The following is a 27,160-nucleotide window of genomic DNA, read 5'->3' as shown; positions in this document are numbered from 1 at the left end:
AGCCGTATAAAAGTTGGAAACCTTCGCCATAAGACAACCTGTGCAAAGAATTTACCTTTAATGCATAAAAATAAAATTCCCTATTACCTGCAAGTCGCAACCGCAGGTGACTACAAACAAGCGCTGTGTGCACACACGGTGCGGCAGTGATCCAGTGCATTTTATTACAGGTCACCCGTAAATGCTGGAAACAGCAAATTGTCGCAGACTGGGAAATCTGAATGGCCTGTGCTGTGTGTATCCCCCCTCCCCCGGTGTCTCTCCTCCTCCTCTGCCCGCCCCCTCCTCAGCGCCACTTATGACTTGCCCGACGCGACTTCTCACTTTGGATCCAGCATGGAGCTGAGCGCCGGCAATCACCGCATCCCCCTGAGCGACGGCAACAGCATCCCTGTCCTGGGGCTGGGCACCTACTCCGCTCCGGCCACGGTCAGTCATATGGTAGTCGGCTGCTACTCAGCTGTAATTGAATCATTGATAGTACTAGACTGATCCTAGACTAAGACTGATCCCTGTAACATCACTGCTGCTACTGCTGAGCCCTGGGTACTGCTATTCTACCCCATCTATTACTATTCTATCCCCTGCTGTTACTATTATACTCCCCTATTAGTATCACACACCTGATAGTAACAGAATACACCTAGTACAGCTGCTACATCCTTGCTACTACTATTATACTCCTGGTACTACTATTACACCTCCTGCTTGTCCTATTATACCCCATGTTATTGCTATTTTACATTTGGTACTACTATTATATTGCTGGTGCAAGTATTATATCCCTTGTACTATATTATATATCTATAGCTACTTTGTACTTGTTTCAGACTCTTAGTACTACTATTATACCCTTATACCCTGCTGTTACTACTATAATACCCCTTGGTTTTACTATTATACCCCCTGTTTCTACAATAATATCTCTTGTACTATATTATATCGCTCTATCTATTATATCCCTTGTACTATATATCGCTCTCTCCATCTACCTACCTATTATATCCCTTGTATTATACTATAAATCTATAGCTACTTATCTATTATATCCTTTGTACTTGTATCAGACTCTTAGTACTACTATTATACCCTGCTGTTACTACTATAATACCCCTTGGTTTTACTATTCTACCCCCTGTTACTACAATAATATCCCTTGTACTATATTATATTGCTCTATCCATCTACCTACCTATTATATCCCTTTTACTATATTCTATAGCTATCTATATATTCTATATTGTGTATTAGTATCACTCCTGGTATTACTGTTACATTTACTTCTTACCACCATATTAATATCCCTTTACTCCTATAACTACCCCAATACTTCTGTAATACCCATACTACGCCTATTGTAGCTGTAACAATACAATAATATTAGCTACCTTCATATGGAGGAATCTGGAGCAGAATTTTCAGTAAATCCGCTCCAAATTCCACCTAAATCCAATCTCCATTAACTTCAATGGGAGTCAGATGCAGTTTTTACTCAAGTGGAATAATCAGCCACAAAATCCTGAAGCTGAATTTGTCAGCTAGGAATGTTTCCTCTGTGTGTGAACTGTCCCTTATATTACCCCTCTGCCCTTTACTATATAATATCCCTATTACTTATGTATCATAACCATTATCTCACCATTTTTATTGTTATAAACTAATTCTGGTAATATTTAGGAAAAACCATGTTGCTCCTAAAATCCTCCTCTTACTACTTTGCTTCTCCCCAGCTCTGTTATTATCTTCTTGTATTTGATACTTTAAGTTGTTGTATTACATGTTATTTCTGTTGTGTATCTACTACTCCTATAATATCCTCACTGATACTGCGATATCTCTTAATTCCTGATTTATTACTCAAATATTACCCTGGGACTGCTGTAATATCCCTATAATAACCCCACTAGTGCTGTAATATCCCTATAATAACCCCACTAGTGCTGTAATATCCCTATAATAACCCCACTAGTGCTGTAATATCCCTATAATAACCCCACTAGTGCTGTAATATCCCTATAATAACCCCACTAGTGCTGTAATATCCCTATAATAACCCCACTAGTGCTGTAATATCCCTATAATAACCCCACTAGTGCTGTAATATCCCTCTAATAACCCCACTAGTGCTGTAATATCCCTCTAATAACCCCACTAGTGCTGTAATATCCCTCTAATAACCCCACTAGTGCTGTAATATCCCTCTAATAACCCCACTAGTGCTGTAATATCCCTCTAATAACCCCACTAGTGCTGTAATATCCCTCTAATAACCCCACTAGTGCTGTAATATCCCTCTAATAACCCCACTAGTGCTGTAATATCCCTCTAATAACCCCACTAGTGCTGTAATATCCCTCTAATAACCCCACTAGTGCTGTAATATCCCTCTAATAACCCCACTAGTGCTGTAATATCCCTCTAATAACCCCACTAGTGCTGTAATATCCCTCTAATAACCCCACTAGTGCTGTAATATCCCTCTAATAACCCCACTAGTGCTGTAATATCCCTCTAATAACCCCACTAGTGCTGTAATATCCCTCTAATAACCCCACTAGTGCTGTAATATCCCTCTAATAACCCCACTAGTGCTGTAATATCCCTCTAATAACCCCACTAGTGCTGTAATATCCCTCTAATAACCCCACTAGTGCTGTAATATCCCTCTAATAACCCCACTAGTGCTGTAATATCCCTCTAATAACCCCACTAGTGCTGTAATATCCCTCTAATAACCCCACTAGTGCTGTAATATCCCTCTAATAACCCCACTAGTGCTGTAATATCTCTATTACCTTTGTACTAACTATCCCCCCCATATAATAACTGTAATACTTGGACACTATACTATTATATAACCCAATTTATTCTGCCTGTATCATCCAATCCTTTCTACTGTGATCATTCTCGTTGCACTTCTGTATTATCTCCATGACACTTATAATATCCTTATTGCTTGGGTATTAGTACATTGTATCACAGCTATCGGATGTATTATATGTTGTGTATAATATATGTAATATAAAATTATATAAGATACAGTAATGTAAAGTATTACATAATGTAATATTGAAGTGTTAGGGGATATATCATGTAATGTGATGTAGGGTAATATAATCTATAATATACGGTAATGTACTGCAGTATATAACGTGATACACGGTAATGTAATATTATATAACGTATGTGCGGTAATATTATATAATGTATGGCAATGTCCTGTAATAGAATAGTTTCCACCTGTTTTTCATGGTCTGCCCCAGTATATGTATCCCCCATATACCAATTATGTTGGATTAATCCAAAGCACACATAAGCCCCCCTCCCCCCCCCCCCCCGTGCGCCCCCACCCCCTCCCCCAGCAGCTGTGCGCCTGCAGATGTTGTATGCGCCTTGTACTCTCTGCATCCCTCGGCTCCAGTTTTTTGTCCCAGCTCTCTCCAGTCTTCACATCTGTATCCAAGACCAGTCCGTCTTATGATGAGGTCAAGACCCTTTAGTCTGGCACCTCGTGATCCAGAATGTATTTAGTTAGGGGGAATATATCTTATATTTCTGATTATTATCATTGCTTTATATGGTTTGTACTGCTTTATATGACTTTAGAAAAGCTGGGTGATTGAAACGGCAGCACCTAGTGGCTGGGCCTGTGTACTACACTCTTCTAAACAAGTAACGTTGCAGGGTTATGCATAGAATGTGATGCTTTTTTGTTGTAGGCATCCCCATAGCCTTTGGTCTAGTATTTACTATGGGATTTGGTCAAAGAGACTTCGTTTTTTGTTTTTTTTTTTGCAGTTTTTTAGGTTCCTCTTGGTCTTAGTAGTTTCTCTTCTGGATGTTTGGGCTAGGATTTATATAAGGGAGGATTGAGAGGTGGTCATTATAAATGAAAAATCTGTGGTAGAAGTAGCACACGGCAATGTGGGCCAACCAAAGATGCCCCCATGAATATAGGGGTGCCCACTTATAGGGAGCCTGCCACCTGCACCCAGCAGATAGATAGGTTAGGGTCAACCTGATCACTTGGTGTCTACCCTTTGTGAATCGCTGACTCTCTTGCTGAGATATTGGTTTTTATTGATATGCAAATTAGGTCTTTAGAGCATTATAGATGCTTCATAGAGCTCATTTGCATATTGACAAAACCCTAATGGAGTTGGGTTAGTATGCTGGCTCTTGGTGGCACACTCCCTTTAAATGTCCCTTAAGTGCTTGAGCCATTGCGATATCATTGACATTTATCATTAGATATTACTTCCCCTCCCCCATCTGACTACTCAGAGGGTGACCTGAAGTCTGAAGTTCCATATTGATTTTTTTAATTTTTTTTTCCTCTTGATCTTTACCTGCTCGGGCTTTCTTACTGATGTAGTTGTATCTAGGGTTGAGCCGATCTTGAGATTTCAAGATCGATTTTAAAATCTGATTTCCGATCATTTTCCAGCCGATCTCGACCTTGATTGTGAAATTTGCTCGATTGCCGATCAGAATCCGATCTCTTCCGATCCCGATCGCTCAACCCTATTCAATGCTTCTGTATGGGAAAAAATCACTTTTAGGGTTGAGCCGATCTTGAGATAACCTCTGACCTCGATCCCGTTGGAAGATCGGGATCGGAATTCCGAATGCGATCGTGAAATTTACTCGATCGACGATCGGAATCCGATCGTTCAACCCTAGTTGTATCCTAAAGTGGTACCCTTATATGTCCCCATGACACTTCCTTCCCCTGTGCCTTGGCAGCTCAGTGTTATCATAGGGAAACAGCACTTCATCACAACCTCCACTTTCAGCTTTACCCATACATGAAGAGGGTCAAAAGTGTTTTGGGTGCCTTGAAGACTCATTACACCCCTGTCTACAGTAACTGGATTATGATTGGGGGCTAACCAGAGCGCGGTGGAATTTAATTCAAAACAGAGGGCATCTTCTTCTGAGAGAGCCCTCCTGTAATAATGAAGCTTGGAAGACCAGGGTTAATTGTTAGGGACCAAAGGAGTGAATGATCTATAAAAATCCTGCCTCGGGCACTTTGAGGATTTGTCCCACCCCTGCTTACAGTAGCTGTGTTCTGGTTGGAGAGCAATAGAATGTATTTTAATACATTAATTCTAGATAAAGGGTATTCTCATTCTCAGATAGTATTGGTGTAATACTGGAGATCAGAGTTAAATGTTCGGAACCAAAAAGAGTGATTGAACTCAAAAACCTTGGCCATGGATGCTTTGAGGATTTGTCCCACCCCCGCCTACAGTAGATAGATTCTGATTGGGTGTTAACTAGAGCACGCTGGCATCTGATTCTAAATCTCTAATTCTGACAGTTTCTGGTGTTATAGTGGAGCTTGAAGGATCGAGATTATGTTATAAACCATTGGGGGTGATTGAACCTTTGCCTCGGTAACTTTGAGTGTTGGCCCCACCCCTGCTTACAGTAGCTTATTTGTACACAGTGGAATGAAATTCAAGATAAAGGGTCATCTTTCTCAGATATTCCTGGTATAATAATAGAGTCTGGAGGATCTGGGTTAAGTGCCAGAACTTGAAAGCCTCTGCCATGGGCACATTGAGGGTTGTCCCTCCCCTGCTTACAGTAATGAAATCTGATTGGGTGCTAACCAGAGCACACTGGAATTTAATTCAAGATAAATAGAATATCTTATTCTGAGATTGTTCTGATGTCATAATGGAGCTTGAAGGATAAAGATTATATGTTATGGACCATTGGAGGTGATCATACCCTTGCCTCAGTAACTTTGACTGTTGGCCCCACCCCTGCTTACAATAGCTAATTTCTACTCGGTGGAAAGAAATTCAAGATAAAGGGTTATCTCATTCTCAGATTGCTCGGAGGATCTTTGGTTAAGTATCAAAAGGAGTGCTCAAACTCGAAAACCTCTGCCATGGGCACATTGAGGGTTTGTCCCTCCCTTGCTTACAGTAGATGGATTCTGATTGGTTGGTAACTATAATGCAATAAAAGCTAATTTAATATTGGAATTCAATGTCTGTATAGGATGGGAGATTGGCCATAGGGTCTTCTCAATCTTCTGTCATGCCCAAGACAGTGGAACAACCTTCTCAGTACTGTACTCTTCCACTCCTCAGATACAGTTTTGTGACTATGGGGAGATTATCATGTTCAAGGCCATGACATTGAAGTTACAAGATGATAAAAACACTGTATAAGATACGGCTTAAGGAGCAACTATTATATGCACCCAGAGGAGGCAACTTTCCTATAGTATAAAGGTGTTCTTGGGGTTATAAATAAGGAATCATAAAGATAACAAATATACTGTTGTATTGCAGATTTGCTGTATCTGTATCCACAAACAAACATAGTTGCTTGGCATCCAGGCAGATGCTATACTATGTGTATATGTAGTGATGTAGGTTTGGCTTTCCCAGCACCAGACTATGACATCACAGACCCATCCACAGTAAGCTGTTCAGTATTATAAACCTTGGGGACACCACAATAGTGGTCAGAAGTGGACACTCATATGGTAGTCCCTTATTATAATATACCACACTTTGTAGACTTGTGGAGGAGCCATTTAAGATAATACAACATTTCATTCTGATATAGTCGTAGTGTAATAATGGAGTGTCCCCTTTGTTCAGGGCAAATGATACACCCCGTGCAACCACACTAATACCTGGCCTGAAAATAAAGTACTGGGATATTGAAACAGTTCCTCGGGGGCGTAGCCTTGGTGGTGAGTGCCAGGAAGATATGGGCAAGGTACTACTGGGTGGAGGAAATCTTATACCCTTGGAAGTCCTCCTGAACATCCCACCTCCCCTTTGTCCATGTGACCATCGTACATACATATAAACCTATATGAATACACCCTCCTCCTACTTAAAAGTCTGTCCCCCGAGCACAATTGAATGCTTGTCCTAGTCAGGACTATCTTGCACAACATAACTAACCACATCTACTCTCCATGCCCTAATATATTGTGGTCAATATGAAGCCGGGCCGCGGTTACCGTGTGCCAACTTTTTTTTTTTTTTTAATTTTTATTTTCCCCATCCCAGTAGTTGCCAGTTCTCCACTGGAACCTCCCGACAAGAAGGGTCTTGGTTAATGAATAAAGTCTCTGTATGAAGCTGAGTCATATGTCAGCGCCGTATAAATAAAGTGTAATAGTAACATTGAGCAAAGGTCCCACCGGGGCCATAAAAACTAATCAGATATTTTCTCCATAGTCTCACCTGGTCCGCTAGAAAATTGCTGACTGGTCGCACCTTTGAACATTGCAGGCAAATAGACTTTTAGTGGAAAAACACCGCAGGTAATACAGTAGTAGGTTTTTTTTTTTTTTTTTTTTTTTTTTTTTTTTTTTGTTAACCCCCTTTAAGAAGATTTAGAATTTTAAGGCGTAGAAGTAAATTAAAATGAACGAAAAAAATTACAGAAAATGGAAAAAAAAAAAAAAATTCAAAACAGACAATAAGGAAAAAATTGGAAATTTATTTATTTTTTTTAAATGCCGTTAAAGCTAATACGGTATATTGAAACAAGAAGGATATTATCATTTATATTAAATAAAACATCAAAAATTAAGTTAAAAAATTCCTAAAATATTTAAGTTATGGCTTGGATAAAATTGCTGATCGTTGTTGACGAGACGTTGGCTTGAAATTAGCTTCTTACTGGTGGCATTAGAGAAACCGTTTTTAAAATACCATTAACGGTGCCTGAATAGCCTTGAAAAAGGCATATGTGGGGCTCATAGGGCATAATTTTGATGATGGAGCCCCTTTAAGCGGTTAAGGGTTTCTGGGGGAACCAGCACCCAATCCCAAGTCACTCCATCTCCTCCCTCTCCTGGTGTTCACTCCTAGGTACCTGTTCTATGGGGGTTCCCTGAATACATGTAAAGCCAGCGCCCATAGTACTAGTAACTAGGAGGGAGAAGGTGGAATGCCTTGGGTGAAGGAGCTCCCTTCAATCATTTGACCTGGGGTTGGAGTGAACCCAGAAAACCCAGGGTCATCCACTGTAGAAGTCAAGGGAAGTAAGTGCTGAAAGCCTCCTCAGAAAACACCTTAAGGGTAAGTTCACACTGGGTATTTTGGACCGGAACCTGAGACGGAGGCTGCCTCAGGTTCCAATCCAAAATACAGGTAGCCGCGACTGAAAGCCGATGCACTGCACCGGCATCCAGTTGTGTACTTTGCTCCGGACTAGGCCCAATGAATGGGCCTAGTCCGGAGGAGGGAGTGTCTTCAGGCCAAAAACCAGGTGAGGATTTCAAAATCTGCAACAAAAAAACCATCGCGGAGTCCAACCTTAAAGATGTTGTTGCTACGTGTGCTGCCATCCCTTTAAGAGAGCCATAGTATACACATTGCTAATTGTTTGTCCTGTTGGGTCATGTTCAGGACTCTATAGGGGTGATGGTGGTTTGATATACTTTTTATCCTGTTGTATTGAATCTGCTGCGTTTTGTGAGTAGGACCTGTGGTCACATGACTAGAGCTGTGCAGGTCCTTAGGCCAGATAAGTGTCCTACTCATGATAGGATTTACCTTCTAATAGGAAATGGGTTCATGTGTCTCTCCAACTATAAGCCCTCGCCATGTCAGATGTTTCTGGGCGATGATGGTGACCGTGAGATCTGTAAGGCGATATAATACTAATACTCTAATACTTATTATCGCGAGTGTGCGGCCCCAATCTCATAACCGCGTTCTTCTAAGCACATTAGTGTCGATGTGGATTTCGAAGGCTTAGGGATTCTCGCTGGCTGTACTTTAGGTCAGATTATTGAGCGAGTCAGGAGTCATCTTACATTCTGTATGTTTTATTATGCCAGGAACATGCTGAACCGTCTCCAGGCCTTCCGATAATAATGGGTAGGGAACAGAAATATGTACAGTCCCATATTTATTTTCGTGTTCATGTTAATGGAAATTGGCATGGCTTCCTTCATGTTGAAGGAATTCCTCAAAGTCCTGAACAGATGCACTGTGCGGCCGGGACACTTAAGCCGAGGTAACAACAGTTCATCTGTACCTCAAGCAGAACCAGGCCGTCATTATAGAGGAACTATCACATTACCATAAAAGCCATACGTGCATTTCGGGTGGTGTGAATGATACGCTGATACAGTGTAAGAATTCCTATTCATCGGCAGTGACCGCCATGTGGAAGTATCGTATGCTGGATGGCTTCCAAAGTGTTCCTATTAGAGGGGTTTTACCATAACGAGCGGATTATACCATACAAGTCTGATCTCAGGGGTGTAATTAGTCTTGTGGATGCCAAAACAACGGCAACATCGTTATAAAACACATTTTAATGTGCGATAATAGACTTCTATATAATACAGGCGTACCGTACATACTGACACTTGGGGTACAGGACAATGGTACGCTGATATTTGGGGTACAGGATAATGACAGGCTGATACTTGGGGTACAGGATAATGACAGGCTGATACTTGGGGTACAGGATAATGACAGGCTGATACTTGGGGTACAGGATAATGACAGGCTGATACTTGGGGTACAGGATAATGACAGGCTGATACTTGGGGTACAGGATAATGACAGGCTGATATTTGGGGTACAGGATAATGACAGGCTGATACTTGGGGTACAGGATAATGACAGGCTGACACTTGGGGTACAGGATAATGACAGGCTGATACTTGGGGTACAGGATAATGACAGGCTGATACTTGGGGTACAGGATAATGACAGGCTGATACTTGGGGTACAGGATAATGACAGGCTGATACTTGGGGTACAGGATAATGACAGGCTGATACTTGGGGTACAGGATAATGACAGGCTGATACTTGGGGTACAGGATAATGACAGGCTGACACTTGGGGTACAGGATAATGACAGGCTGACACTTGGGGTACAGGATAATGACAGGCTGACACTTGGGGTACAGGATAGTGACAGGCTGATACTTGGGGTACAGGATAGTGACAGGCTGATACTTGGGGTACAGGATAATGACAGGCTGACACTTGGGGTACAGGATAATGACAGGCTGACACTTGGGGTACAGGATAATGACAGGCTGACACTTGGGGTACAGGATAATGACAGGCTGACACTTGGGGTACAGGATAATGACAGGCTGATACTCGGGGTACAGGACAATGACAGGCTGATACTTGGGGTACAGGACAATGACTCGATGACACTTGGGGTACAGGATAATATTCTTTTGGTAATACTTGCCCTCTTCTCTCCCGGCACTCGCTGGGTCATTCACCTCTTCTGTTTACTATGACTTGAGCTTTCGTGACCTCCTCTTCTGTGAATTATTCATTAGTTCTCAGATTTTCTCATTGCTATTAGTTTTTTCTTATCTGGGTCAAGGGCCTTGTCACATCACGCCGCGTTCAGTCCAGTGGTCACGGTTTATAGTTCACATCGTGTGGCAGTTGTGTTCACGTTTTTCAGTATTGCGTTACTTGTGTAATCATTAACGTAGGAAAAGCAGTTTCTTTAGTAGATTTCACTTTCTGGATCTGTCGTTCTTAAGGCTCCATTTTATATATAAGGAGGACCTTTCACCACCACCACCACCAATTCCGACTCTCTGCATAGGTGGCGCTCCATTCATTCTGGCAACTACTATGTCTGAGCAATCGGTGCTGTTACTTTTGTGGCATGATATGATAATTAGGCTCTCTACTGTCATGTGGGTGATACTTGACTAGGGTTGAGCCGATATTGAGATTTCAGGGTCGACTTTAAAATCCGATCATTTTCTAGCCGATCCCGATTGTGAAATTTGCTCAATCGGGATATGATCTTTCCCGATCGCTCAACCCTATTAATGATATGTACATGAATAGGGTTGAGCCGATCTTGAGAACCTCCAATCTCAATCCCGCTGGAATCGGAATTCCGATCGTGATTGTGAAATTTACTCGATCAGAATCCGATCTTTTCCAATCCCGATTGCTCAACCCTATCCTTGACTGGAGCGGTTAATCTAGACTGCCCACCTGACCTTAGACAGCCTAATTAGTATATTGGGTGCTTAAACTAACACTGCTGATTACTCAGGAATGGTGGGGGCTAGAGAAAATTTCCAACTGTGCCAGAATCAGTAGAGAGACACATATTTATTACCATCCCTCTCTTCCTGATTTGCTGTATACACAGCACTTAGTGAGCTCTGTGTGTATAGCTATGGGAGCCATGACAAAGCTTTACCCCGATCTAGCCGTCATGGGATCCAATGGGGTCTGGAAACTGCAGGAGCTGTTGGGTCCTCGAGGGCTCCTAGAAGTCCCCGATAGGTCTGTTGTAACTAACATAATATATATAAAAAAAAAAAAAATAGCAAACATTACAAGTTCTACATACAAAATCTCTGTAATCTAACGTAGAAGCTATTTAATAAAAAAAAATACGTTTTCCTCAACAGATATTTAAAAAGAAAAAACATTCAAAAATAAAAAGGACGTAAAATTAAACCCCTCTGTATCACCAAAAAGAGATCCATCACTTATCTGAGTAACCTGAACCAAAGACACACCAAGGAAAATCTGAAAAAAATCTCCAATTCTCCCATCTGTCAGGGTCTAAGCACCAGGACTCACACTGATCACAAGAATGGGGTTTCTTGTACCCCATCTGAATGAAGCGACATTTGTGCAGGAACACCACCACTTTACTCAATTTTACGGTGCTGCGAAGTTGAACACATGGCTCCACTCCAGTTGTCCCGTATAGATGACTGATGAGATAATGGCCCTGTTTCTGATATGACGTTGGGTTCCCTCTGTTATATTTTAGGTTCTGTTCAGTATAGAAAGCAGAGAAACATCATAAACACTGATGCCTTCCCTCACCTCTTCTGGGCTCTCTCGTGCTCCTCTTCTGTTCTAGCCTCTTCCATCTTACTGGGTGACGTCATCTACCCAGAACGACCATCAAGGCCTGTGATTGGGCCTCTGTGTTCACATGGGGTGTGTCATTAGTGTTCCACATGACATCCAAGACCCAATCACGGGCCTTAGTAGTCCTCCAGGCCTACAATGTCATCAAAGAGGCCAGAAGACAACCAAAATGTCCGAGAGGTGAGGGAAGGTGAGTATCATTATTTATTATTAGAGATGAGCGAGTAGTACTCTATCGAGTAGGTATTTGATCGAATACTACGGTATTCGAAATACTCGTACTAGAGTACCACTCGCTATTTGAATGTAAAAGTTCGATGCAGAACCAGCATTGATTGGCCGAATGCTATACAGTCGGCCAATCAACGCTGGTTCTTCTCCTACCTTTAGAAGTCTTCTCCGTGCAGCCTCCCCGCGGCGTCTTCCGGCTCTGAATTCACTCTGCCAGGCATCGGGCCTGGGCAGAGCCAACTGCACATGTCCGCTTGTAGTGCATTCATGCGCAGTCGGCTCTGCCCAGGCCCGATGCCTGGCAGAGTGAATTCAGAGCCGGAAGACGCCGCGGGGACGCTGCAAGACTTCTCGGAGGATCCAGCCCGACCCTCACTCGTGGACTTGGTAAGTATAATTTAATCGAACGTTGCCTACCCTTGAAACGAGCATTTCCCCCCCATAGAGTATAATAGGGTTCGATATTCGATTCAAGTAGTCGAATACTGAGGGGCTACTCGAAACGAATATCGAACCTCGAACATTTTATTGTTCACTCATCTCTATTATGTTTCCGCACATCATCTCTCCACTTATTATACTCCGAGGTCTTAAGAGACTCGAGCATTTCACGAAGCAAACGGATGACTATTCACAAAACCAATTGCAGGAGGTTTAACCATCTCTATTTATGACAAGAAGCGGCGCCACTTATATCAATGGACGACACTTGGTATTGCAGCTCAGACCTATTCACTGGAACTCAAATCTGAAATGCCAGACACTTTCTATGGACAAGGGTGGTACTGTTATTGGGATAAGACGACCCCATAAAGTAGGACAACCTATCCAATACAATAATTTACACAATCTATTTAGTCAATAGTTGTTTTTCAAGCCAAGGAGCCGTGGGAGCGAGGGGATGCTGAGTCCATGGCATACAATGAATGTATTCTATAATCCTACAATAATGTTCGAGCGTAAAACCTTCTTGAACCCGGTGGCTTTCTTCCACATGACTTCACACTGAGCTATGAATTAAGCAATCTCACAATGTCTGATAGAATCTATAGTGAACCCTACGGCAAGTTTTGTACTTCCATCATCAAAGAGTCTTTGGTCCTTAGATAACGCAGGGCAAAAAAATACAAGGGTTTGCATAGTTTTGTTGGTTTAACCTCAGATCGGTCATGTCGCCCTTTTAACGTAAATGTTTCTGAATGTACTCTGGAGCATTGTTGTTGTCCTGGGGGCTGGGAGGACTAGGGTCATGGGTTCAAGTCTGATATTTCTCAGCAAAAAAGCATGTGGGCATCTGGCACAACACCAAAATGTACTCGAAGAACCATGGTGTTCAATATTAAGGCGTTTGGCCCCATGATCATTAGATCAAAGGCAATGTCTCCAGATAAAAATTGACACATCTACCGCCAACCAATGGAATCCAGTAGAAGTGGCATCATCGTGTTCCCGAAACATTGTCATGACTAAACAGTCACCAAATTGCTGACTTGATAGTGGAATAAAAGGTTTCTGCTCAAGAAACTGCTCCAGAGTCAGTGGTGACTTCACCCCAGTCTACCACCATACATGGTCATCTGGCTGATCCAGGACAGAAACCCAATACACTCAGACCATGAGGAACAGTTCTGACATAACTTCTCGAGATTGTGTAGGAGAAATTTGGACTTTTTCAATAATGATGACTTTGACTCTTACAGACCCCCAAAGGAACCTGCTTGGAATCTGTCAAATTGGCCATAGACATTGGCTATCGTCACATTGATGGGGCTTATGTGTATTACAATGAGCACGAGGTTGGAGAGGCGATCAGAACAAAAATAGCTGAAGGAAAGTTGAAGAGAGAAGACATCTTCTACTGTGGAAAGGTAGGTGGCCTACCGATAATCAGCATTACAGAATCTGTAGAAGTCGAAAATATTCCTAATACTTTTTTTTGCGGTGAAAATCAAACCTTGTCCAAGTCACTGGTGGTGTAGTTTTAGCTTTGGCCAAGAAAACCCATCTTCTTTCTCAGGAGCGACTCTTGTTACTTTCAGTAAATGGATGAGTAATTGAATATTCTCCTGGCAGATGACTCCTCAAAGCAAGTCTTCTGCCAATGAGTGGCCGTCATGACCTCTTCCAAGATTAAAGAGAGGGCATGTCATTGGTTTTCTCCTTGGAAGAACTCCTGGTCCTACAAGGCCATTTCAGGTTCTCTTTATTTTCCAGGAATTCTAATGCCCACCAGACAACTCTTGGCTCCAACTTATGGCTTCTGTCCATAGACATAAATAGCTGTATGGTTTTGAAGGCTTTTTCTTACAGAACATTAGACATGTTTCTTTTCCACCATTGAAATATGTTCCTGCACAAGAACCTCACAATAAGTTTCTCACATCTCAACAAAATCCACCAGAAGCTTTGTTTTTTTGAGATTTTTTTGCACTAATATTTTGTGCAGTCTTCTATTTTTCATTCTGCATCTTCTCGTGATGCAACCAACTCTTAAAATCTAGATATTTGCCCTAACCCTACATTAAAGGGATTTTAAAGAATCCTAGCTTACGACCTATAGGCAATGTGATGGCTGTGGGGTCCCAATGCTGGAACCCTACAGATTATGAATTGTCATCTCAATGGTGTGAAGGTTGTGCAATTGAGCTCCAAACTGTACAAAACTAATGGAGATACAGTGTTAGGTTGTCTTCATCAGTCCCATAGTCTTTGAAAAGATTGGCAGCCACCTTCTCGTGATCCATGGGGTCATAAGAGATAATTCTGGGAAATACCCTTTTAAGGTTATCCTTAAAAACAACCCATAAACCGATTCAACATCTGTATTTCCTTAGTGGTGGCCATAAGAAACTTTTTGTGGTACATCCATATTGTAAAGATGTTCTTTGAGATTAAAGGGGTTGTCCTAGGGGGTATCCATGGTGGGTGTACAACATAAAAAGTCATACTTTCCTATCCCCGGAAGTATTTTGTACAAACCTATTCCCCTTTCCCTCCCATGCCACAATGGAAGCGGGAAGCCTCGCTTGACCAAAGATACCAATCGGTGGCCTTAACGGATACTGGTAAGGAACCGGTGATGTCATCATCAATCCTTCTCCATTGAATGCTGTGGTCACTGATTGGTCTCAGCGGTCATATGAGTCTGTTTCCAGCATTGTGGTGAAAGGGGACCGGGAATGTACAATGGAGAAGCTGGAAGAGGTAAGTAGGACTTTTTCAATCCCTCAATTCCCCCCCCCCCCCCCCCCTTAAGCAAATTTGACTTGTGCTTCATAATTTTCTTTTTTTTTTTTCTACTTTTATTGTTTTAGCTTTGGAATACTTGTCACCCTCCAGAGCTTGTCCGCCCAACTTTGGAAAGGACATTAAAAACATTAGGTTTGGATTATGTGGATTTGTATATAGTTGAGCTGCCAATGGCCTTCAAGGTAAGTAGCGGCACCATCATTACTATTATACTTCTAGTCCTTATCGAAACTAGAATAGGAGTCACAGGAATTCCTTCTCCCAAGAAGTTTGGCTTTACTTGACCCCTCTCAAATGCTGACCGCAGTCAATACTTTGTCTTTTGCAGCCTGGTGATGCAATTTATCCAAGAGATGAAAATGGAAAGTTCCTGTATCACAAGACGGATCTGTGCGCTACTTGGGAGGTAAGACCATGTATGCTGTGGTGGTCTGCAGGACCATTCATGAGAGCGGGAGCAACCTACGTGCTATGTGGCAGGAGCATGCTCGGGAGCTCTTGTAGAACGTCACTTAACATCATACATACACACTGGAAAAAGGGATCGTTGTGTTACTTGGGGGCGTTAAAAGGGGCCTGGCTTAAATTGTCCAATTATGTTAAAAATTTAGCTTTAAATAAGACGATTATAACATTTTGCAACTTTTGTAATATTAGACTCTTCTTTTCTTGACAGGCCTTAGAAGAGTGTAAAGATGCTGGCCTTGTCAAATCCTTGGGTGTCTCCAATTTTAACCGAAGACAGTTAGAACTGATTCTCAATAAGCCGGGATTGAAGCACAAGCCCACTACCAACCAGGTGAGACTGCAAGAACAGAAGAGGTTATGGGGAGTAGTTTTGGGGATAAATTTTCATATGGCTACAATGCGTACTCTTACTATTTGTATTGGTACAGGTGGAATGCCATCCTTACTTCACCCAGCCAAAGTTACTGGAGTTCTGCCGACAACATGACATTGTCATTGTGGGCTACAGTCCAATTGGGACATGCCGTGACGCATCATGGTAGGTAGAGTAAGGTATTATAAGCACGCTAATGTTACTTCACTGGTTAGGATCTTTACCCTAACCAATTCCGTTAGCCAGGCTGACTGGTTATATTTCCATGTCAAGAGGAGCCAGGACAATGTCAAACTGGAGAACCATGAGTCCACCAGTTATGGTTATTCTGAGTAGCCACTCTCCATTGATGCAGGACTTGGCATGTCCATGTGGGACATGCCATTAGTAAATCTAATTCTCTATAGTATTTGTCAATGTTCCATTTCAAAAAAGTCTCAAGTGGTTACTTCAAAGTCACCTCCAATGGACTTGACTTTTGGGGCCTCGGCCTACCAGAGGTTCCTGAGATATTCTGGTGGGATGGTTTGACCTGAGCCAAGAAGAATAGACCATTGAGTAGCATCGGATAAATGATAAAGATGAAACCTTGCCCAGGAAGTTCTGAGAGTCCAAACAGAACCCCAAATGTGACATTACAATTGTATATGGTAAGAACTTTGTAGGGGCTACACATTGAACCGAGTTTTTGAGTCTTAAGGATGGATATAGAAATGACTCATTGCTCAATCATCCTTCAAGGAATTTTGATTTCCTCTTCAAAGATGGATTCTGGATGCAACTTCATCTGTTGCACGTACCAAAAACAGCACAACTTGATGTTCTGAAGTTAGTTTGTGATTTGTAGTTGGCTGGACATTTTGGTCTCTTTTGGTGGCCAAGCTATAGGATGGATTTCCAACAATAAGTTTCTTTGTTTGCTTTGCCCTTAAAAATTAACGAAGAGAGATTTTGACAGACCTACCCCAAGGAGCTCCAGAGGACATACTGCAATAAGGAGAGTAATCCACTTGGAAGTCCTGTGTTCCAAGCAGTAGCTCTTTCTCCTAAGCTTTTCGTTACGCCAAAGAAGTTTCTTCCTGAATCGTTTTCCTATGTTCTCACCTCATGAGATTCCTTGCTTTGTTTGACCGTTTTTCCCTGCCCTTGGACTTCCTGTAGACTATCAGGTGTCAGCACTTATTCTTTGCCAAATTATTGTGTTCACATTACTTATCCTGTACTGATCCTGAGTTACATCCTGTATTATACTCCAGAGCTGCGCTCACTATTCTGCTGGTGCAGTCACTATGTACATACATTACTTATCCTGTATTATACTCCAGAGCTGCGCTCACTATTCTGCTGGTACAGTCACTGTGTACATACATTACATTACTTATCCTGTATTATACTCCAGAGCTGCGCTCACTATTCTGCTGGTGCAGTCACTGTGTACATACATTATATTACTTATCCTGTATTATACTCCAGAGCTGCACTCACTATTCTGCTGGTGCAGTCACTGTGTACATACATTACATTACTTATCCTGTATTATACTCCAGAGCTGCGCTCACTATTCTGCTGCTGCAGTCACTGTGTACATACATTACCTTACTTATCTTGTGTTGAATATAGATTGTGATATGCCTAGGGATGAATAGGATTCTACCACTTCTATCATTGTAGGGTAAATGTGTCCTCGCCGCCTCTTCTGGAGGATCCGACCTTAATTCGCATTGGCCAAAAGTACGGGAAGACCTCTGCTCAAGTTGCTCTACGATTCAATGCTCAGAGAGGTGTGGTGGTCATTCCAAAAAGCTTTAATCCAGAGAGGATCAGAGAGAACTTCCAGGTAAGAGACACTTCTGCCGCTACTACGGGAACTTTATAAATAAGTATTCATTGAGTGCCCCCTGGTGGTGTCAAGCAGAAACTTACCATTTAGCTCTCTGGAAAGGAAAGCTGAGGATTTTGCCTTATGAAGTAAGTTAAACCAGAGAGGAGGCAGAGAGTACTGTGCAGCTGGCTGCTCAGTTCTCTCTATGATCAGGCAGAGCAATTCAGAAGCGCTCTACCTGATCATTGAAAAGAGTCTAGAAAGTTGCTGAGTTAAAGGGAATGTTTTAAGGTGTGTCACTTAAAAGGAATAGGGGGCACAAGATTGGCCCGGATGGAGCTTCTTATAGAGATACATTATGGCAGCATTATTTACACGCACTGCTCACTTTACCATGAGGGTAAGGACAATGTCTATCAACTTCATGCCTATTGTTATGAATGTTTATGCACCAGATAACTGCGAACCTTCATATCTGTAGAAATCTGACTGCAAGTTTTTCTTTACGGGAATTTTTTTTTTTTTCTGTTCTTATTTTTAGTTTTTTTTTTCTCTTTAAATTCGCAGATATTTGACTTCTCGCTGACTGACCAGGAAATGAAGGAGGTTGAAGCTCTGAACAAAAACATTCGTTACGTGGAGCTGTTAATGTGAGTTGGCTATACGGATGCGTCCACTCTTACCTTACCTTAATTTTGGTTGAGGACTCCAATTTCACTTCATATTAAACCATTTCAACACAGTTGTAGCCAAGTGCTTTATAGACTGCAATTGACAACACAACCAGTGAGTTGCCACGCGTGATGGGTGAACCTCATGAGATTCATTTTTTGAGGTTTGGCTGGCGGACTAGTTGGACCAGAAGAGGTCTTATTCTACTATGGAGTCTCTTCTGGTGTCTTCCAGCCTTCTCCAAGACCTCATTGTCCCCCTATTACTGCTGAGGCCTGTGATTGGAACTCAGGTGTCGAATGGGTGAAGACTGTCATGAGTGAACTGGTTTGTAAAGAATTCGTTACAAATTTTCCAAAAATCTTGGGTTTGGCCAGATTTCTTGGATAGGCCAGATTTCTTGGATAGGCAAGACTTCTGAATTTTGCCACCCTTCATTATCCTTTTTACTTCGGGGGTCTTTTCACTCTCTACAGTAAAATAATTGGAGGCCCAGGGATGCAGAAAAATAATAAATACTGATATTCCGCTTCCATCACCACTCCTGGGCATCCTTATGTCTTCTGGAAACCTTTCGTGGTCATTTTCTGGCCTTCTAGTTGATGTCACAGGTCCTTGAATCAAATTGGCTCACCCAATGTGACTGTTGAGGCCTTAGTAGTTCCTCGGGACCATGACATCACCCTGGAAGACAGAAGACTACTGAGATGGAGCACTGAACACTGTGAGAGAGCCGTGGAATGGTGAGGGTCTCCGCTTCTTATACACTCGGGTATGAAGAGAACCTGGAGTATAATAAATAAAAGTTCTAGTCTGGAACCAAAACGAATCTGGCAGATAAGCCGCTATCAATATTTCTAAAACGAATTGTACGAGGTTCACCCATCTGTAGTCTTTGCCTGAAGAGAACACAATGTATAATAATCAACTTTAATTGATTCGTTGGTAGCAACCCCCAAAAATTTGTTTCACCAAACCTCAAATTTTTGGAACACTTGTGACAAGCCTGGTTCATTATGCTCCTCTCTAGCTGCCATGACTAGACACATGCAGCATATCATTATGTGACGCAATATCACATAATTGTGTTGTTTTGAAAGGCTGATCATCTTGTCACGCACATATCTGGTCATGTCCAGCCAAGAGGAGTCTTAAAGAGAGACCTCTGAAGATATTTAGGGGCTTTATCTCTGGTGGGAAGGGTGGTGGAGTTGGGGGTTGTTAAGGAAGGAGACTTTCACAACCGCTATCATAGTTTCCCTTTATTACCTTGTGGGTATTAGAAAGTTATAGGCAGTAAATGAGTAGAACTGTAGCCATAGTGTAACAGTAGGGGGTAATCACCATGTCGTGTCTTTTAGGTGGAGCGACCATCCAGAATATCCTTTCAAAGATGAGTACTGAGTGGAGACACGAGCAGGCGCCTTCGTCCGCTAGTCGAAATCATGGTAATGATGATATTGAGGATGACCCTCCCACCTGCGTCAGATATCGAGAATCAATACCGATGCAGCAAAACAATCTCACCTGTACCAACCACACCTCAAAGGAGAACATCTGCAGCTTTGTTCCTTGTCACTCCTGTCACTATATTTTTACCCCCTCCAGTTCACAATGGTATTATCTGAATAAACTTTACTACACACTTTTTTATACAAGCTTTTATGTCTCCATGTGTGTTATTGGTGTCTGGCTCCTTAACATTAGTCACTTTTGACTGTGCTGCTTGCTCTAGGGTTGCCCTGATAACCTCAATAGACTAGTTATTTACGGACTTCCTGTCATGTGACCTTCTCTAAGTCTACTATGGCAACCCCAGAGCCAGCACAATGGGTACATCAAAGGAGATTTTAGAAGATCAAAAAAATAAGGTGAAATCTATTTTATGACTGCTTTATAGGGAGTGTGTCACAGAACCCAGAAGCAGATAATTCTTTGAATTTTTTTTTTTTTTTTAACCCTTCATCTAACCTGGTCACAATTTGATGGCGCTACATGACAATAGCATAGCTATCGTCTTCTTTTCTCCATGCGATATTGTATTTGAAAATTCTGCTGCCCCCTAGTGGATACTTGAGTCCAAAACTCCATCAGGACACGTACCAGGGCTGAAAGGGAGTAGGGGACACATAGCGAAGAAATATTCATTGGGGATTGTGAGAGAGTCTGTTATGTAAAGAACTGTCCCACTAAGACGGCCCCTTTAAAGGTCTCATTGTAGTCTTAAAGGGTTGTTTCAGGATTAAAAATAAAAATTCTGTATCCTTAAAATTCTCACTTTAGAAGAATTGTGACCATATACATGTGGCTACGACGACTTTAGGCTGCTATTCCCTTGTGTTTCGGTTCGTAGAAATCTACTAAAAAAACAAAATGGCTGCCATTGGATAGAAAGATGGAAATATCTTTTGAAATTGATACAATTTTAAAATTTACATTAAATAGAATTATCACATTTTGGCTAACTTCTGATCTGCTGAGACTTGGCCAGGTTTTAAGGTCGAGGTGGACTGCCCCTTTAAGCAATCTGAACTACCCCCTTCACCCCTGTATGGTCAACCTGTTACCTTCGATGTGACTTATTTTTGTCCCACTTGGTCTCCTTCTTCCACAAGACTCCTGGGTCCTCATTTTTGAAAATATTTCTGACTCTTTGGCGGACTCGCAGCCTAAACTTCATGTCCTCGGATTTACTTACATTTCAAATTTCCAGTATCGCATGTTTTGGTTGAGGCCGTCGATGGCTTTCATGTCTTCTGGACTGATATGGAAGTCAAAAACCTGGTTATGGAGGTAAAAACAAAATTCAGGATATGCTCCAGGAAGTTGGAGTCTGTCCGCCATCTTGAAAACTATGGCGTCCTGTATTTGGTGACCACGAACTTGAGATTTCAGCTTTTTACCTGGAAGTTCTGCTTCATTCTCTCGGGGCTGAAGCTTTTTACAATTGGGACAACTCCCCGCTGCATGGCGTATCGGATCGAGACCTGGGCCGGACTTTTTTGATGCTTTTCGCCTATAGATATCAGGACTGGATTTTCCAGAAGTGTCGGCACGCTGTGATCCGTCCTGTAGGCACAAAACGAGAATTGTCTTACGGGTAATCCATGGAAACAAATCTACGATCTTTAGGCTCGACATGGTTTTCGTAGGTGCTGTACCAGTTAACAAAAATATTAATTTCCTACCCTTTTGGTAGCAAAGGTGGACAGTGTGGGCGCAAGAGATGGGCAAAGGTTTGAAAGCCTGTTTCGTCTTAGAACAAACTTGAGACATAGAGTAGTGGACGATAACTTTTAGTCACCTGTCTGTGACAGTCCTGACCATTCTCCGCTAGGACCTCCAGGGGGTGCTATAGTGGACAGCGGGATGTTATATGTAGCCTCCTGATGTAATTGTAACACCGCCAAGAGGAGGCACCGGCGATTGGCCAGGATAGGAGTGGGGAGAGGTACGTAAAATTATCGTCAGCTGCTTGTTGCAATGAATAACTAGTCTAATATTTTTTTAAAAAATGCTGCGTCCCCATTTTATTTCATGAATAGAGATGAGTGAACAGTAAAATGTTCGAGGTTCGATATTCATTTCTAGTAGCCCCTCAATAGTCGACTACTCCAATCGAATATCGAACCCTATTATAGTCTATGGGGGGGAAATGCTCGTTTCAGGGGTAGGCAACGTTCGATCAAATTATACTTACCAAGTCCACGAGTGAGGGTCGGGCTGGATCCTCTGAGAAGTCTTCTCCGTGCAGCGTCCCCGCGGCATCTTCCAGCTCTGAATTCACTCTGCCAGGCATCGGGCCTGGGCAGAGCCGACTGCGCATGCCCGCACTACAAGCGGACATGCGCAGTCGGCTCTGCCCAGGCCAGATGCCTGGCAGAGTGAATTCAGAGCCGGAAGACGCCGCAGGGAAGCTGCACGGAGAAGACTTCTAAAGGTAGAAGAACCAGCGTTGATTGGCCGACTGTATAGCATTCGGCCAATCAATGCTGGTTCTGCATCGAACTTTTACATTCGAACAGCGAGTGGTACTCGATCGAGTACGAGTATTTCGAATACCATAGTATTCCATCGAATACCTACTTGATTGAGTACTACTCGCTCATCTCTATTCATGAAGCCATCACCTCATAGGAGGTGCGCGCCTGTGGTTGCCACTTGGTTTGGGCACCCAAAATGTCTTGACGTGTCACCTTTGATATGCGTTTCATAGGTTCGCCATCACTGCCCTACTGGGTGACATATAGCCTCCAATCTTTGATTGGACACTTTGATACAATCACCGTTCCCCGGGGCTTGTGATATTATTCAGGAAGTCCGAAGATACCCAAAGTGTACCATGAGGGAGCCCAGGAGAGGTTTCCGCACCTCCCTTGGACCTATACTTTGGGGACTGAAGACCCCTCAGACTATAATGATTAGGGTTGAGCTGATCTTGAGATTTCAGGTTCGAATTTTAAAATCCGATTTCCGATCATTTTCCAGCTGATCGTAAAATTTGCTCGATCGCCGATCGCTCAGCCCTAGTCAATGCTCCTCTATGGGAAAAGTCACTTTTAGGGTTGAGCCGATCTAGAGATTTCATAATCCATTTTCCGATCAATTTCCAGCCAATCCCAATCGTGAAATTTGTTCGCTCTCCAATTGGGATCTGATCTTTCCCGATTGCTCAACCCTAATAATAATAATGATTCAGAGATGGTGACCCCTAAAAATTTCACAGAACTTTGTATTAAGCCAGGTTCACTCAAGTCTAATGAACCCCCTACAGAAGTAAAGACCCCAAAATGTTACGGTTATCAAGAACTGACAGTGAGCATGTGACCATTACCAGATTTACCCACCATTCTCCAGCGCCGGGGGATCCCAGCACCCCATAAGCCGTCAAAACAATGTCCTCCGATTTGCAGAACTCCAGCAGCCTGCTCTGGTTCAGGTACGGGTGACATTCAACCTGTAAGCGAGAAAAATGATAATCCTGGTGCCCATGCATGCTATACGATAAACCATGACCCCCATACTAGGTGAATGAGCCGACCAATCACGTGATGTGTTAGTATGAACCATAGGCAGGGTCATCAGACGATTGGCTGATGGCTATTCCCTCTCCACCCACCAGGAGTCGCACTAATCACTGTAACCTGATTACAGACGGGTTTATATTTCAGCCCCGGCTTCTTCAGGATCATCTCCAGCTGCTTGCGGCTGAAGTTGGACACTCCAATGGATTTCACCAGCCCGGCATCCTTACACTGCTCCAGAGCCTGGAAGGAGAAGAACACGAGCCCCCCCCCAGGAATAATTAGGAAACCACATTTGGATCTCACCCGTGTCCATGAAATCAGATGGACTAATTGAAAACACACGATGTCCTGTCAGTGCACACTGCTGGGATTAGATTCTTATTTTAGGTACAATTAGAACTTATAAACACGGAGGCATCGGCCAAATGGATGAGATTGTGTAATATTCCCTGGGATATTGGCCAAGAAATCCTTGTAGGCTATTGTAACATATGTGTAAATCAGGATTCGTGTCATGATGCCAAAATAATGCTGGTGCCGCCAAACAGACTGTAATATACACCCGCCATCATTACATTGTGTATTGTGTATATTATATATGTCCTAATAACAGTGTTCAGCTGGCTTCAGCAGTCCTATGGAAGTTGAATGATATGGCGGTGCATATTCTTGGCCATCATGGGACTTCTGTTTTTATGAGGAGATGGGGGTCTCAACAACTGGACCCAAAGTGATCAGACACTTGACGTGTATTATTTATATGCTGTATGCTGGTATTATTTATACACTGTGTGTTGGTATGATGTATTGTATAGTGGGATTTATGTAATATATGTTGCTATTATTTATGCACTGTATGGCGGAATTGTTTATGTGCTATATGGTAGTAATATTTATATCCTGTATATTGGTACTATTTATGCACTGTATGGCAGTATTGTTTATGCACTGCATGCTAGTAATATTTATGTCTTGTATGTTGGTTTTATTTATGCTCTGTATGGCCGTAATATTTATGTCCTGTATGTTAGTTTTATTTATGCTCTGTATGGCAGTAATATTTATGTCCTGCATGTTGGTTTTATTTATGCTCTGTATGGCCATAATATTTATGTCCTGTATGTTAGTTTTATTTATGCTTTGTATGGCAGTAATATTTATGTCCTGCATGTTGGTTTTATTTATGCTCTGTATGGCCATAATATTTATGTCCTGTATGTTAGTTTTATTTATGCTTTGTATGGCAGTAATATTTATGTCCTGTATGTTGGTTTTATTTATGCTCTGTATGGCAGTAATATTTATGTCCTGTATGTTGGTTTTATTTATGCTCTGTATGGCGGTAATATTTATGTCCTGTATGTTGGTTTTTTTATGCTTTGTATGGCGGTAATATTTTTGACCTATATGTTGGTTTTATTTATGCTCTGTATGGCAGTAATATTTATGTCCTGTATGTTGGTTTTATTTTTGCACTGTATGGCAGTAATATTTAGGGATGGCTTAAGTGACCTGTACAACTACATTGGCTAAATACCACTAAAACTGGTGTGACATGTAGAGCCTATAACACTGCTGGTCTGGCACAGTGCCTCTATAATAATGATGACCATAGTGGTCATGGAGTGCCACCAAATAAGGACTGCCATTCTTTAGAAAAAAAACATAGCCCCAAGAAACCTAAGCCATAAAAACTGATAACGTCTCACCTCCCAGGTCTGGCAGAGATCAACAAAGTCAAAAATAAGTGATCCATTCTCATCGACTGGGCTGAGGTCCTCTCCTTGCTGCGGAGGCAAAACAGAACCAACACGACTGAAGAGCTAGTGACTAAAGCAATAAGATCGTAACCCCTCCCCCTCTCACTGACCCCACCCACAAGCCCCTCCCCTGAGGATCAGTTCTAGAAGCATCTATAGTGTTTTTCTAGCTTTTTAAAAAAATAATTTCTATTTAATTTCTGTGTGTAAGTTTACATACCCCTGAAGATCTGAAAGTAGTGACCCCATACTTTGCAGGGGTTGTCCCCTTTAATGGAAGTGTATTAATAGTATATTTAATAGTGAATACTGTAAAGCTATGGGGTCAGGTGGTGACAGTGGGGTGGTCTGATTTAACAGGGCCCCAATCCAAATCTGCCCCGAAGCCCCCACCCTCTCAGGTCACTTGACATTCATATTACTGTGATCTTAAAGGGATACATACAGTTTTTCTATATATGTTATTTTTTTGTGTTTTAAGCAGGGGAGGTGCCAGGGCCTGAAGGTGACTCCACCCCCTATAGCCATGACAAGGGATGGTATACGGTAGCCCTTACCCCACCTATAAATTCTATAATTTACCTTATAGGTTATAGGATGATGAATGAGATACAGGTCAACATAGTCCAGTTGAAGAGATCTTTCCAGAGCCGGGCGGACAAGATGGGGCTGGTGGAAAGTGTTCCAGAGCTGAAATATTAAAGGAACTGGTGGTAAAAGGTCGTCCGAAACACCCGGAACCTACAAAAGTCACCAACCTTAGATGTATAGAAAAGGTCTTCTCTTTTTAAGGTCCCATCCAAGAACTTCTCCTGAAAGGCTTTTCCAAGGCTTTCTTCTATCAGATAAATATAGGCAGAGTCCACATGGCGGTAACCAATATCCAGCGCAGTCTTGGTGGCTTCTTCTACACAATTTAGGATGGTCTATGAAAGGTCAAGTTGATTCAATATATGGGGGAACATGGCTGCAACCACCAGGGGGATCGCACTGCTTTGGCACTTATACAGCTCCCCCTAGTGGTGGCTTCAGGAAACCATTATTTTAGCGTTAAGCAGGGAATCTACAGTAGTTGTGTTATCTCACCACTTACCTGGTCTAACTTGTCTGTATCTTTCACACTGGAGACCGTCAGGGGCGATCTCGCGACTTCATTTGCAAGCTGAAGAGATGAATAACCGGTTGGGTGGAATGTAGTCTGATCTTGTTTTTTACTTTTCAGTGACCTGATTATGGTTCATTGACTTAATAGGAAGATTCACCCAGCTTTCCTACATTCCTGAACACTACACCTGACTAGTTATTTTAATTTCAGAGCAAAATCGCTGATTTAGGTCTGTACCCAGGACCCCTACTGATCAGCTCTTTGCAGCCTCCTCATTACTTACTGAGCACAGCGCTGTACATTGTATAGTGGCTGTGTGTGGTATTGCAGTGTATAATTACCCCCTTGTGGCCCCCAAACTATATCAGGTTCCCACATAGTATAACCTCTATCCAAGTGGATACGTACTATTTCAGGGCTGAAGGTACCAAGTGCTATCACCGGCATCTCGTTTCCATCATTGAGGAGAATACGGGAGTTTTTGTGGAGTTGTCCGGCTCCGCGTGGCTCCGCTGCTGCAGACATGTTGAGTGATTCTGATTCTCTGGAGATTAATCTAG

At 42.3% G+C, this 27,160-nt stretch overlaps 2 protein-coding genes across 2 annotated transcripts; one reads left to right on the top strand and one right to left on the bottom strand.

Annotated features, from left to right (window-relative positions):
- The first annotated feature begins 322 nt into the window (after window positions 1-322).
- On the top strand, window positions 323-20,360 carry LOC142204117 (aldo-keto reductase family 1 member D1-like). The gene is made up of 9 exons (XM_075275378.1): window positions 323-429; window positions 13,825-13,992; window positions 15,439-15,555; window positions 15,702-15,779; window positions 16,050-16,172; window positions 16,270-16,379; window positions 17,886-18,051; window positions 18,604-18,686; window positions 20,070-20,360. The coding sequence occupies exons 1-9, from the start codon at window positions 337-339 to the stop codon at window positions 20,110-20,112; spliced, it is 981 nt and encodes a 326-aa protein (XP_075131479.1). The 5' UTR covers window positions 323-336; the 3' UTR covers window positions 20,113-20,360.
- On the bottom strand, window positions 20,064-27,160 carry LOC142204115 (prostaglandin F synthase 1-like). The gene is made up of 10 exons (XM_075275376.1): window positions 27,009-27,160; window positions 26,589-26,657; window positions 26,254-26,421; window positions 26,078-26,185; window positions 25,445-25,522; window positions 23,853-23,975; window positions 23,556-23,665; window positions 21,612-21,777; window positions 21,407-21,489; window positions 20,064-20,187 (listed from the first exon to the last, which is right to left on the bottom strand). Exons 1-10 carry the CDS (start codon window positions 27,123-27,125, stop codon window positions 20,142-20,144), a joined length of 1,068 nt encoding a protein of 355 aa, XP_075131477.1. The 5' UTR covers window positions 27,126-27,160; the 3' UTR covers window positions 20,064-20,141.

Source organism: Leptodactylus fuscus, chromosome 5 (assembly GCF_031893055.1).
Source record: "Leptodactylus fuscus isolate aLepFus1 chromosome 5, aLepFus1.hap2, whole genome shotgun sequence".
Classification (NCBI taxonomy): Eukaryota; Metazoa; Chordata; class Amphibia; order Anura; family Leptodactylidae; genus Leptodactylus; species Leptodactylus fuscus.
The sequence above is the reverse complement of the archived record's forward strand: the minus strand, read 5'-3'. Positions and strand labels throughout refer to the sequence as shown.